The 14,629-nt window shown below is 35.6% G+C and overlaps 1 protein-coding gene across 1 annotated transcript; it reads right to left on the bottom strand.

Moving 5' to 3' along the window:
- Window positions 1-4,510: 4,510 nt before the first annotated feature.
- On the bottom strand, window positions 4,511-7,130 carry LOC146158005 (microfibril-associated glycoprotein 4-like). Its single transcript, XM_083383629.1, has 6 exons — window positions 6,875-7,130; window positions 6,325-6,422; window positions 5,936-6,032; window positions 5,707-5,803; window positions 5,426-5,557; window positions 4,511-4,788 (listed from the first exon to the last, which is right to left on the bottom strand). Exons 1-6 carry the CDS (start codon window positions 7,128-7,130, stop codon window positions 4,608-4,610), a joined length of 861 nt encoding a protein of 286 aa, XP_083239755.1. The 3' UTR covers window positions 4,511-4,607.
- Between the last annotated feature and the right edge of the window lie 7,499 nt (window positions 7,131-14,629).

Below are 14,629 nucleotides of genomic sequence, written 5' to 3'. Positions count from 1 at the left end.
GGTTTAATAGTAAAACCCAACTATCAAATTGTACCTTGGTCAATGAAAACAAGTTTTAACCAGTATTAAGTATGTTTAAGTTTTAATGTAAGTTAATATAAAGCGTGCAGAGTGTCTTCGTGTTGATGCTGGTGCCGAATGCACCATGCACCGAAACTAAATTGGACCCAAAGCCTAGAAACTGATTACATTCTTTACGTGGGAGGCGCGCATTATCGCGCATAATTAGGTGATTGTGCGAAGCGTCGCGCCTTCCGCGCGCGCAAGAACAACAAATGGAGCTACAGCCAAAGGGGAAAAACTTACTGTTCAAGGGAAACAAGCATCCTGCGAGATATTACGCGATACTCGTGCTCGGGCAGCAGCAAAACTTAATCTCCAGTAGTCAGCATTTGTTTCTCAATCTAGTAATTTTGTTGCCGTAAAAAGGTTTTTACTTTCAAGTATTTTTTGAACTTTCTTAACGGATAGGCATCACTCTAATACAGGGGTTCTTAAACTTTTTTTACCGCTGACCAATAAAATTTTCTTTCATCTCGCGTGGACCACTTTAGGCAAAAAAACGACGTCATAAATTGACGCCACAGTACAAATAGACTTCATAAATTTGCTTATTTTGGCCAAAAATGTGAAAGTGAAATGGATTCCCAATCCGTTTTATTTTCAATTAGATGGTTTTTCTAATAAATTGATTACTTCTTAAATATACACTAATATTTCAATTCGACCTTCATGGACCCCCTAAAGCTAGTTCACAGATCCCCAAAGGGTCCATGGACCCTAGTTTAAGAACCTCTGTTAAAATAAGAATCGAGAAGTACAACATTAAAACGCAAACTGTCTTTTAGTTTTAATATTACTAATATTGAGTCTGACCTTTTCAAATCGCAAAAAAGCATTAGCACGTAACAATACGCCACCTTCCACAGCATTGTGACGTAATACTTGAGGTTGAGGGCTGATGCAGCTGGTTAGCTGCTGAACATCTTTGCCCAGCCGATTTTTGAAACGAAATAACCCTTTTTCCCAAGCTGCCAGCGACTGAATTTATATATTTGGTTAAAATTAAGGAGGTGCTACTTTCAAAACAAAAACTACATTACAGAGATGCTATTGATTTTCGCAAAGTGAAAAAAACGTCTTTATATGGTTTAGAAGCCAAAACTGTTACTTTCGATGGTGCGATGAGTCGGATTTGGGTTAAAACAAGTAAAAAAAGACATAAACATAAAGATTCGAAAAAAAGCAATCAATCGAAAAAAATAGGCAAATCAACCAACATTGATATTTTTAGATGACCGTCACTTGATGCGAGCGTTTTCCACGTACTGTAGCGTGACAAATACTCGTGGAACTATATGTCGCTATTATGGAACTCTAAATTCGCGCGTGTGATGAACAGTTTTGTCCACTCTTTTAGTACGTCAACACACATTGGGGCGCTTATTTTTCATCAGTGTTCTAAACAAGTCATTTTAAGTCTCAGAGACTTTTTAATTTTGCTTTTCAGGACATGTGCAAAAGGTACTTTGCTTATGAAAGCATATAGAAATGGTAAATGCAGCGTCGTAAGATAAATGCAATAATATGTTCACGTGCCTTGAAGCAGATTTAGAACAAATTTTTGTTTTTTTACCAGTTTGATTTACATATATTGTCACCCAATCCGATAAGTTTGGATCGCTTCAAGAAATGTTAAATTTCACTTCTTCAGCCAGTAGCAGCTATCTACTGCTCGGCTTTATGGCTTAAAAAGTGAAATTTCAACAGCCTTTGATGATGGCTTATAGCGGTCACGTCATTCTGCTCGCTAATTAATTAACAGTAGATAATATAATTTTTGCTCAGCGGTAATTGTGAATTTTAAAGTTTGATTACAAGCAAAATTAACTTTAAGCAACCATAGTGATTTGTTTTGCCACATTGCTTATAAGACGCCCCTCTATGAAACTCTATTTAAACAAAAGGATTTTTCTTTTTGGTACTTAGACTTTTGACGTTCATACAATAGTTAAAATCACAATTTTTTTGCAATCGCGTAAATCGGCTGCAACTTTGTGGTATTATTACATTGGTGTTGTTGCTACATTAGACTGTAGAGTACGTATTGTTATTTGTTAGGATTATTCGAACTTAATGTTTTATAACAAACTTATAGCCCTGCAAGACTTTATCAATATATATTTTTCTTAAAATCAAATGACCCAATATTTTTTGGGCAATACTCAGTGCATTTTTCTCATTTTAAGCCGCCACATGTACAAATGTAAATAAACCCTGTTCAAACTTTCAGCTCTTATATAGGTTTTGTAGTACGGCACAACATATTTTTTAATTATTTTACTCGATCGAATGGCGTGTGGCTTAAGCGGTTGCTTTTGCGTTTGAATTGCTGCCAAACATTAAAACTTTATTATGATACGATCTTATATAATCACATTTTGTCATCCATGTTGTACGATAACATTTAAAACTATTATTTTTTTTTTCATTTTCATTATTTTTTCGCATTAAAACATATTTCTAAATCCGTTATGTTATTAGAAAGGTAATTTTCCTTTTGTAAGCAAACTGAGGCAGACCATCGCCCAATAAAATCGTTTGCTCTGGAGCTACGTTAGAATTCGTTAAAAACTACGTGACAGCAGCGCCACCTTGTGACAATAAAATTTTATTGATATAACCACGGTTGGCGCTGTTCGTATGTTTCGTTTTTTAAACTGCGTATTTACCGAGCGCTGTACAGGCTCAGTCGTAAGATGTAAAGCAAGTTGAGTAACAACCATAGCACTGCTGCCTGCTGCATCGTGTTGGTACAACTAGTCTATAGTGAGGTTCGAACTCACAACCTCGGTCATACAATGACCATCGCTCTACCAACTGACCTACACAGGCTCAGAAGGGAGCAGGTCGAGTAACAATCATAGCACCGTTGGCTGCTGCATACCGTTGGTACAACTAGTCTGAGGGTACAACCAATGGTGCACAGTTAGCCCTGCAACGCTGTTTGTGATTGGGAAAACATTTCCTTCCTAAATTACAATTTCCTTCATGGAAATTCATCGAATTTCACTTCTATAAAAACATTGTTAGGCGCAACGTGGAATGGATTAACCTTTACAAAAAGTTTTAATTACCGACGACAATCAATGTTACGATATTTTAAAAATATGTCAGGAATCTAAATAAACTATTATCATGCACACGTCTGGTCTGTTTTCTGCTATATGACTTCTGAGATATTGACCAAAATCGTAACAGTAATCGAAAAAATGTCTTAACGTACAGTGTTTTAATAAAATCCTTGTAAAACTAAGTGTGACGTAACAAAGCTACTTGTTGTACTATATGACGTCACAACTTCATAAGGTGCAAGTTACAGCCATTAGTATATCTACCAATATGTTTCGTGCAAAGTAAATAACAAGCCAAAAAAATATGGAAATGGCTGTCTAGGTAGACAAACGCAGTTTAAATCGATGCATAATCACCAATGTATGCGTAACCGAGCGAGCCGGACAAATAGCCAATGGGCACTTCCTGAGGCTATTTACCCGGCTAACAAAGTAATTTAAATGGATTATAATACAATAAAATCTTAGAAACAATGCAGAACTCTGAACATCAAACTCAACTTTACCACCACCTGAACTGTAAAGCTAACCCTAACTCAAATCGATGTAATATTACTGATAAGTTTATGGTTACCGATGAGCCGGCCAAATAGACAATATACACTTCCTGAAGCTATTTACCCGGCTAACCAGGTAATTTAAACATAATCGGGGAAAAATTATGAAAATAAAGGAAATTGAAAGGTGTGTGCGCAACCGGGAAAATACTCAGTTACACTCAGACTAAATGCATAATATTAAAAAGTTTGGGATACCCAGCTTATCCATAAACACTATTTAACTCATAAAATTAGCTGCAATGTTCATCCTTGGTATCTGGAATTTGTGCTAAAAATTTCTGCAATAAGTTGATAAAAGACCTGAAGTGTGCAATATTAACATGCTTAACTTTCCAATCCATTATATTTTTCGATATATTTTTAAATCTTTATTAACAGCAAAAAATGGAAATAATTCAAGGATGTTTTGCCTTTTTTCCGTAGAAGTTACGCATGGACAGTTCAATTAAAAAACAAACTTTATTTCTTCAGTAGGGGTTGTCATCATAGTTTGTTTGCTTGATATGAAAGTTTTAAATCAATAAATCTTGTTTTTTCACAAAACAAATACCTTTAATGTTTTCGAAATATTTATTGTTTCTTTAGTAAGCCATATTTAGTTACTAACATGTTATACGACAAATAGGCCAAAATATTATGGTTACTTTCTTATAAACTTCAAACAAGTAAAGGGATAATTTCATGTTGTTTATGAACGATTTATTAATTTACTAAAAAATTTACCGTGTGCTTTTATTCACAGAAAGCGATTATTCTCTAAAAAAGTTTAATTTAATATACCCTATGATTATATGCTCTATTGCGAGACTCGATATTTTGCGCAAAATTAAGGTGACTGATGGGAATTAACTTTTAGTTCCAAGATGCATAAAATGTATTTACAAGTTGAGAGCGATCTAACCCTAACCCTAGATCAATCGCATCTCAGTTTCATAGTAGTAGATTTCAATGCAACGTAATGTCCCTTCCAATGGTGCCAGACAATATTCATGGCATATCCGCTTGATGTCCTTGCCCACTCCCCATTCAAGTGCGATTCATAGCACCTCTTGAACCACCAAGCCCCGTGGTACATTCTGGCGCAGTTATTGGATCTAAACAACAAGATTCATCATTGAAGCGATGTTCATTAAACTCGGGACTTATCCTTCAGGAATTCAACAATAGTAAAGTAAATACATAGTGGGCCAAAAGTAGGCTTGCAGTGTAAAAAGTAGGATTTGGGTCTAAAAGTAAATTTATTGTTTTGGGGTTCTTCTCATACCCCTTGTTCTTTACAACACCCCCGCCCCCCCAAAAAAATATCCATTGGTGCCAGGTCAGGTGAGCGTGGTGGCCATTCAATGCTACCTCTTCTTCCAAGCCAACGCTGTGGAATAACTGTAAGCCTACATTTGGCCAACTAGGTACAGAGCATCTTAAAATTTTTTTAGGCTAAAATTTAGTCGCTGCTGTTGGTCGATAAAAAAAAGTTTATATATTGCTAACGATTGTACTAATACGCTTTTTTAACAAGTGCAACAAATATATTAAAACATTTGGACATTCAATTGATTTGATAAAACAAATTGCCGTAACACAATTTTATTAAGTTAGTTTAGATTATTGTGTTAATTAACGCACTTTGTATGTAATCCTGAAAATTACAAATTAATTTTATCTATGAATTTGTGTTTTCTTTCAAACACTTGTCTTCTTGCAAACATCGATAAAATCGAAATATTGACTTACTTTTCGTCGTGGTCTCGGTCTTTAGTTGAAAATTGCATTTTGTTGTGATACTCCAAACTGTCACCAGCTGTACCACTGTACCCAGCTACCAGCAGTGTGTAGTTGCTCGCCTCGTTCCCAACAGAGAATGAGCTGAAAAAAACATCGTTGTACAAACAAAGATAAAGTCCAATGCTGTACATTTAATATTGAATGGGGAAAGTAATTATTGTTATTTTCACCCAAGTTTTTGCACTTTTAAACAAAAAGCAAATTATGTTTTTGGTATTGCAGTACCTTACCTGTATTCTGCGTATCTGTGGGCACCGTTGAAATCGTACAAATCAACGCGAAGCCGACATTGCTTGCCAGAGGTTAGCGTGTGGATTCTTTCCAAGCCTGTGCATTACTAAGTAATTTAACATCAGTAGTGTAAAGCGAGAATAGCGTACAGTTTTAAAGTTAAAGTGTTGCATTATTGTATGCGTTTTTATGTAACAAAGTTCGCAATAATTTTACTTTATCTCATACCCAGCCAAAATTCGCCGGAAAACTCTCCAAAGCCGTATTTATATTCGGTCCAGGTGCGATAGAAATCCACACTCCCGTTAAACCTTCGCTGGAAAACCTGCAAAACAAGTCATAGCAGCTCAGCAATATAAACTTACATGTTTCGCCTTTTTAATAATTCCAAAACACATTCGCATCTCAAAGCCACAAGTTTCAGTAACTATTTTAAACGAATCTTGAAATGTACTCAATAATACTGAGCTTATACAGTAATATTCACCACAAGTTTTATCATTATAAATGAATCTTGAAATCTACTTGTTTTAACCGAACTGGAATAAGTTCCAATACAAGTTTTTGGAACCAACTGGTGGCATGAGACTGTGTATGGAGTTTACAAATCATCTTACCGTCCATCCATCTTCGATAAGAAGTGTTTTCCATCCGTCTGATGTAGGAATAATGCGATTCGCGAACGGAAGAATTAAGTCCACAATCCTTTCAAGGTCTGGAAAAAATGGTGTTGTTTACATTTCCATTGGTTCGGTTGATAACTTAAACTCTAGGGCAGTGGTTCTTAACCTTTGGTAACCTGTCGAACCCCTATGTTATTCTATAAGCGTTCGTCGAACCCAAAATTTTGGTTCAGTATGCATTTCATCTTTCTGAAAATGGCATATTCAAATTATAAACTTGTATTTATACGGGTTAAATTGGCCAAACTTTGAATTTATACCGTTACATGACACCTTGGCACAAAAAAGAGTTTCGAATTTAACTTGAAAGAACAGCATTTATGTTTTAGAGGACGTTCTCGCTGAACCCTTGAAACAGCTTTGTCTAACCCAAAGGGTTCGATCAAACCCTGGTTAAGAACCACTGCTCTAGGACTTTATGTTATTCAACGGTTGTGCTACTTCAAACTGCAGCCCGCACATCCGATGTATAGTACCAGGTTACCTCTCACGTTCTCCCACATTTCTTGCAAATCGCCTTCATCGCTCCCACCAACTTCACCCTTTTCACCTTTTAACCCCCTATATCCGGGTATTCCCCTGGGTCCCCGTTGACCTTGATCGCCCTTGGGTCCACGTGGCGCACCCAGGGACCCTGGTGATACGTCATTGACGCAAACAGGAACTCTGACGTAACTGCATCGGTTTGCGTCACAAATCACAAGGAACGAGAGACAGATTGAAATTAATTTAAGTAACATTTTTGTTTTCAGTTTCTGGCGAAACAAGTTTTCATAGTTAAACACTTTTTACGAAAAGGTAAGAAAACATATAAACCAGCGTTTCATAGCAACTATAGGTTATTGCAATACTATAGGCTATTGCGACTCCGACTTTGCAGCCCTGGATCAGAACATTACTAATTAGGTGAGACACAGTATTACAGCGCACACGACTCCAGCAAAACAAACCGACTCCGTTGAGTCCCGACTCCGACTTTGCAGCCCTGGATCAGAACATTACTGATTAGGTCAGACACAGTATGGCGCACACGATAATGTAACACGTTGATTTAATCTCTGCGCCTTCAACGTAAATGGAAATGATAAAACGTGTCTTGAAGTGCGCAGAATTGGAATTACCACTTTTTGCACATTTACATACTGGTTTCATTTCCAAGCCAGACTTTTAATCACCTTTTTGTTCGAACGTTCAACTCTGCCAGAGTTCAAAAAGAAAAAAACGGAAAAATATAATATCTAATCTTGAACAAAATCTCCAGTAAAGGAACCTTCTATTTCCCTATTTTAACATTATCCTGTTGTAAGAACATAAATAACGATGTTCTCAGGTTTTTATGTTCAATATTAGCCGATAAAAAAATGACAAAATTCATGAAGTAAATGTAACGCTGTTAAGCCCTTAATAATACATTATAATCATATTATATTCTATTATTTTAGACAGTCTTATGCTGTATCAGCTGCATTCAACCTCGCTATTCAAAATGTTTTTTCTTTCGTAGCAAGGTGCAGATTCTGCGCGTTCAACATTACTGGTTACGTAACGGAAATGACAAAACATTGCACGAACTGAAAAAGAATTTCATGGAATAAGGATTTGACACTGTTGGCACATTTTCACAATTTAACTTTTTCACTCAAGGCAGACTATCAAACACTTTTGCGCACTTTTAAAAATTTAATTACAATTAAATTATTTTCATTTTTTAAGTAAGATTAGAATTAATTTGTTTGAAAAAAAAAAATTAACCTAGAATTTGAACTAAGAATTACATTTCATTATTCAAAAAAAAATTAGTTTACATCGCAAATTATTCTCATCAGAATGTAAATTGAAAATATTCCTGTGTTATTTTTGTACGTTTTAGCATAACTTTGTCAGACTGTAAAAATTACATGAAAGTCGTTTATACCAAAAAGCAGGCCTATTAATTGAAATTCTATCTTACAATGCTTACTGGTTTAATTTTTTACTTAAAACACGAATTAGGTTTAAATCAAACATAATTTGAATTTCATTCGCACATTTCTCAGAAGCGCAATTCTGATTGTGATTAAACCTTCATCAGAAACGAACGCCATTTCAAGAAATCTTTTCCAATTACAAGACTTGTATGGAAATCATGCTTTTTTCGTCTGGCCAAAACGTCTGTCACAATTTACTGATTGCATTGCCGATTTCATATTGGAATTCACTTGCAAAGCGATTGCTTTATTTGGTGAATGAAAAATATCGGAAATAACCGCGAACTATAGGGGAGGTGCTTTCTGGTTTAATTTTTTACCGTAAACACGGGTTATGTGTAAATCAAACATACTTTAACTTCTTTCGCACATTTCTTGGAAGCCAAACTCTGATGGTGATTTAAGCTTCATCAGAAACGAACGACGTCTGGCCAAAAAGTCTGTCACGATTTGCTCAGTGCACTTCACTTGCACAGTGGTTTGCTTTTCATCGTGGATAGAAAAAATGGAATAAATCACGCACTATGAGTAGAATTGGGGAGGTTTGGGTTTTGGGTTTATTTCGAAATAATTGCGTATTACAACCTTTTATGGCTTACGGCAGCCTTAAAAAATAGATTTGCAGCACCCGACTGGAATTTTCGTTGAGTATTTGACTGAAATGCCACAATAAATGTAACTGGAACAGCACAATTAACTTAAAAACTTATACCATGTAGGAAAATTTCATTTGATATAATGGTCTGTAATCATACGCAAATAGTGGGAATATCAGGAAATATCACATGCTTAAAAATCAAATACCTATCGACACCCGTGAGTATTAGAAATGGCCACCAGGACGCCGCGGCAACCCAGGTTGGGAATCTCTGACGTAATATAACAACTATATGCTAATATGGTAAAACCCAATATTGCACATGCACTTCATCTGTGATTCGTTCTGGTAAAAAGATTCAAGAAATAAGATTGGCAACAGAATAGAGGCTACGAGTTACCAACAAAGACGATTATAAAAGTATATATATTTATCTATCAACCTTATTAAAATTCGATATTAACGCTACCTTATTTCTTGAAACTTTGTGCTTTAATAAGTTTAATCAGGTGGCATTATAAAACGACAAATTGCATTGAAATCTCGACAGGTTTCGCACAACCGTGCATCATCAGGTCAAAGTAAAAATATACAATTTTTCTTAATATAGCGCCACCTGATATCTTGATTAGATTTCGACAAATACGGACATTAACAAAGATATGTGTTTTAATTTTCAGCAGTTTAAAAGTAAAGACAGTAATAGATTTTATTCTCCACAATCGTTACAAAATACAGCTTCTTCAATGCTTTTTTATTACTGCAAGTTAAGCACAAGGACAAAACTGTCGACTTTTTTGAACCAAGTTAAGTGACAAACTTTTTTGACCTGCATTCTTGAAAACTGACGGCCTTGTGTTTATTCAACCGAGACGAGGCCGAAGTAAAAGATATATGTAAAATGACGTCACAGTTTTATTTCATTGACGTCACAGTTCTTTTTTATTGATAGATAAGGGTTTTACCTGCGGACCCCGAAATTTTTTTTGCTTCGCGTGCACCCATGTAGGCAAGAAATTTTCAAAAATTTCTTCATAAATTAGTTTCCAAATTAAATAATCTATAGAAATTTGGCGATTTTTTCATAAATTTACGTCGCAATACAAATAGACTTTCAGAAATATGCTTATGATTTAAGTAAAATGGAGTCTAAATACATTCAGTACCAAAACGTTTTATTTTTTAGTGAGCTAATTTATTTAAAAAATTGATAATTTACTTAAATGTGGACTAATATTTTAAATTGGCCTTCATGGACCCCCTAAAATCATTTCACGGTCACCAAGGGGTCCATGGACCCGAGTTTAAGAACCCCTGTGATAGATAACTCATTGGTAGAAATGAACTGAAAAAGTGTGAGTAAAAACCTGCGTTAAAATGTAAACGAGAGAAATTCGGGAGAGAAGCGAAGAAAAAGGCACTTTATTCCACTAGAGGAAACAAAGGGTTGCGTTAAGCGGGAACACACAACAAGATCTACAGGGCAACGGTACCTAAAGCAGAATAATCTATAATACTATTGTATTAAGACCAACGACACAACAAAATAACAAAGCAAAATACACAGCAACATCCACGACAGAATAAGAACTGATCGTCTAAATAACTTCTAAACCTGTCGAAATACGTCTTAATTCACCGGAATAAGGTCTAAATGTCCCAAATAATGCCTGAAACTATAGGTAGGGGAATATGTGACGATCGAGTGCCGTCGGTCTGGCATCGGCCGTTTTGGTAACTACGTTCGGACGCCCTAGTTTGACCAGCGCCATTAGGGCGCCGCTGTTTTGGCACCGGATTTTTTGCCTCTGTTTGGGGTTAGTGATGTACTTAGGGGTTAGGTGAAGTGTTGTTTAGTCCTGATTCTAACCATGTGGGTTTTAGTCCGACGGATTTAGAACTTATTCCGATTTACTTTGAATATTATAGGTATATTAGTCCTAGTTTGGTCTTATGGTAGGGGTTGGAACATTTATTAGGTGAGTTGAAAATTATTAGATGAGATGTACTTAGGGGTGGGCTTTGGGGCTAGATAAAACGTTAAAAAGCCTGATTTTGACCGATTAGCATTAGATCTTATTCCGACGGATTTTGGACTTATTCTGATTTAGACTTTTTTAAGATTATTAGGTATTTGTCCTATTTTGTTGGCCTTATTCCGAACTGTGTTTTATTTCCGACGTTGATGTTGTTCTTATTTTCGGTTGTTCTTATTTTATGGATGGAGTCCCAGTAAGCGAGATGCGAAACTTAAAGTTGCAGTTTATTGGAGTTTTAATTTTTTCCATTAGAGAACATTTAAACTTCTTATATGCTAAAAAATCTTAACTTGTTATTAACAACATGAAAGGTTGTATGGACGTAATTGAATTTTCTGTTGTTTTTTCATTAATTTAAATTCGATCGTTAAACACCCTCACACAGTACGTTTCTTGGGAATAATTATTTGAACATTTACCAGTCACTCTTCTATTTTCAGCCATTTTATCGCGAGTTAAACTGACATGAAAGTCTGGCATTCTTAACAGTTAGCGCGGTATTCCCCTTTCTTAAAATAGCTTACCATTATCGAGAAAAGCCAAAAGTCCCAAGTCACCGAAAAAAATGTTTTAAGCGAAAACCTGTTTTAATCGATTCAACGGAACCTTTAATCGGTTACCAGCAAGCGAATTAAATAATTAAATTGCGGGCGGCCACTTCCATACTAGCAAAAAAAAAATTTATTTTTAGGATTTGTTTCCTTTTCAATGAAATTTTCTCACTTAGTCGTGTAGGAGCTTTTAAAGATCTCTTCACAAAGTTAAAACAAGCTTAGTATGTATTTTCACAACAGAATCTTGCCCTCCAATAGATAGAACACATAATGCCGACCATAAAAGTACTAAATTTTTATAATAGCTTGAAAAGCGCACCGCTTCGAACAACAATCAGTCAACAACTGCTATTGAAGCAAAAACTAGTAACACCTTTTGACATTTTTTATGAATTCTGACACATTTAAAGTGGTTACGACTAATTATTAGGAATAAAATAATACTAGAACGAGGCGAATTTATTTTTAACGGAGCGATGCTCTCGATCGTTCAGGTTTGGTTACTGTTTTAATTAATGCTTCGTGTATGTTCTTATAGTCACCCTCCAATTATACACAAACGCTGTACCGAAAGAAGCTGCAACAATGGTAGAAAGAACGCCTTGAAAATTTGCAGCCTACCCACAGTTTGGTATGGTGTTATGGCTACCGACGTAACATACGCTGGATAACCTCGGATAAATGTGGAGGGTATGGCCACTAGACCATCCGCGCGTCGAGCAGAAGGCTGACGCCGGGATTCTTTTAGCACACATTTGGGGTCTAAAGGCTGTGCGTCCTCGCGTCATTTCTTCGGTAAGGTTTGACGGATCGCTTGTGAGGCTAGGTCGGTTGGTAAGGCAAATAGCCGACCCGGACGGCAGTTCCCGCGGCCTAACGCATTAGGTTCGCACAAAGGGGCTACAATAATTAAATTTGTGACATTTACCCCCTCTTAAAGACAATCCTTGCGATTGGCTCTTTCAACAAAACACAAATTTAAAGTGAAGTAAAAACAAGTTACAGTCCACACTTTACCCTAACTTAAAGCAACTTTGCGACATATGCATTTTAGAAAACATTAATTTGAGAAAACCAGCAAAATCAGGAACCATATAGCAAATTCGCATACGAGAGACGGTATTAACCTCTCTTTAAAGCTACCTTACGATACATACATTTCAAAGCAAAAATTGTAAAGATCACGAAATGAAAAACAACAAACGAGAAAACATCGCATGCACATTTACAGTCGTTTAATATTAAACAACTCTGCCCAGTCGGAAATTTTTGCCCGTTTATCCCCGGGCCATCACGGAAAATATTTATATCCGGCTAAAGGTATATAACCGTGACAATAATCGGTGATATATGACATATTTTTCTGGGTTATTTCTGTCGAAGCTTCATAATCATCGGCGCTTCCCAGAATTTTGGTGATAAATGTGGTTTTCGTAACTTATTCGGCGATTACCATATTTTCTGGGAAAAATCGAACCTAACCACAAAGTTGTTTTTTTTTACTTTTTAGACTCGCCTATTTTAACAGTTTCTTTGCTAAACCAAAATTTTAACCTGTATCATACACATATGTAATAATGTTTTGGGGGTTACTATTTTTACTTGGGTATAAGTTAGCTGTTATAATCTTTATAGTTTTCTTGTTTAGGCAACATATTTAGCAAAGTTAAGAAGGTATATTTAGATATGCTGAAAAAAAAGATGTTAATTGATAAAATTTATTACATTAGTAAAGGTTAAGTTGCCTGAACACAAATCTTTTGGAAAAGTACTATTCGTACCAACGCTAACACATGGTTTCCTACTGAAGGCAACAATACTGGCTAGGTTACCCGCTGATTCAACTTCGCGCCGACCTTTCCCCGCTCTGTCATTGCAATTTATTATATTGCGTTTTTTTTTTATTTACAAACGGCGCGCATATTTTTGAACTCCAGACGTCCGATTGGCCGATATACGGATGACATCACAATCGAGTTTGAACGTTTATTGTTAAGACAATTGAAATCACAAATCAGTTGAAAGCTATAGGGCAGCTGAGTGTTAGACTTTTTCGTCAGTTGTTGTTTTCTTTTTTTACCTGCCCTAAAATTTTTACCTTAGCCCTAAAGATCAGGTTAGCTATCAAATATATGTTTAGGATAGTGTAGGCTAAGCTATATTTGAAGTTTTATATCAGAATAAAAAAATAAATTCATTGAATAAAATAACTTTTAGCAAGAACTAAATTTGTATCTAAACAAAGTAGGAAACAAGCTCCATTTTTACATCTGTTGACAAGTTTATTTCTGTGGCAGGTGCACATCCCAGATTTTTTACGCAATCTAAAGTCACATCTAAATATTTGTATTAAGTGAGCATAAAATCCTGACTAAATACCTGGAAATCTTAAAAAAACTAAAGATATCGACATAAAGTGCCAATAAATGCCAACACCAACATGGCCTCTGGGATTAAAAGCTGATGGATGTTAAAGATTTTCCTAATTGGGGCGGCTGCTTATCAAAATTTGCAGGTAAGTTAGTTAAATATCATACTGTATAAGGTGCATGTGATTTTTATTTATTATTTCATATGTTGGGCTCTAATGTTTTGCCAATAGTTTTTTTTTTAATTTTGTAAACGAATTATGTGTATTTTTGACTGATTTTAACTTGAAATAATTTTGCTTGTCAACAAATAATAATCGTCCTACTTATTAGTTACAAGCTAATTTTTTAGGCCTTCTCCTGTTCATAGGTCACAAAGACCAAACTGCATCTGTTATCGACTACAAGGTGCAATAGACTGGGATGGTGGCAGAGGTGCAAGAAGACAAGCCAATACCATTGCTAATAAAGAAAACACAGAACCTGTGATGACCACTCCCTGCGAATCAAGTCCGATATAGCTGAACCTGTGTTGACTGACTCATTTTCAGAATTTATATTTCTGACAGTGAATAAATCATACAAATGGAACCTTCAGACAATTATTGATGTCTTTTTAAACTGCAGTTTGTTATTGCCTTGTACAGTTTCTATTTCTGTGTTTCTTTTTGTTTCTTTCCATATTTTTAACGTGCATGAATAAAAGCTCAAT

Source organism: Ascidiella aspersa, chromosome 3 (genome assembly GCF_963924565.1).
Source record: "Ascidiella aspersa chromosome 3, kaAscAspe10.2, whole genome shotgun sequence".
Classification (NCBI taxonomy): domain Eukaryota; kingdom Metazoa; phylum Chordata; class Ascidiacea; order Phlebobranchia; family Ascidiidae; genus Ascidiella; species Ascidiella aspersa.
Note: the sequence above shows the minus strand (reverse complement) of the source record. Positions and strands in the feature narration are given on the sequence as shown.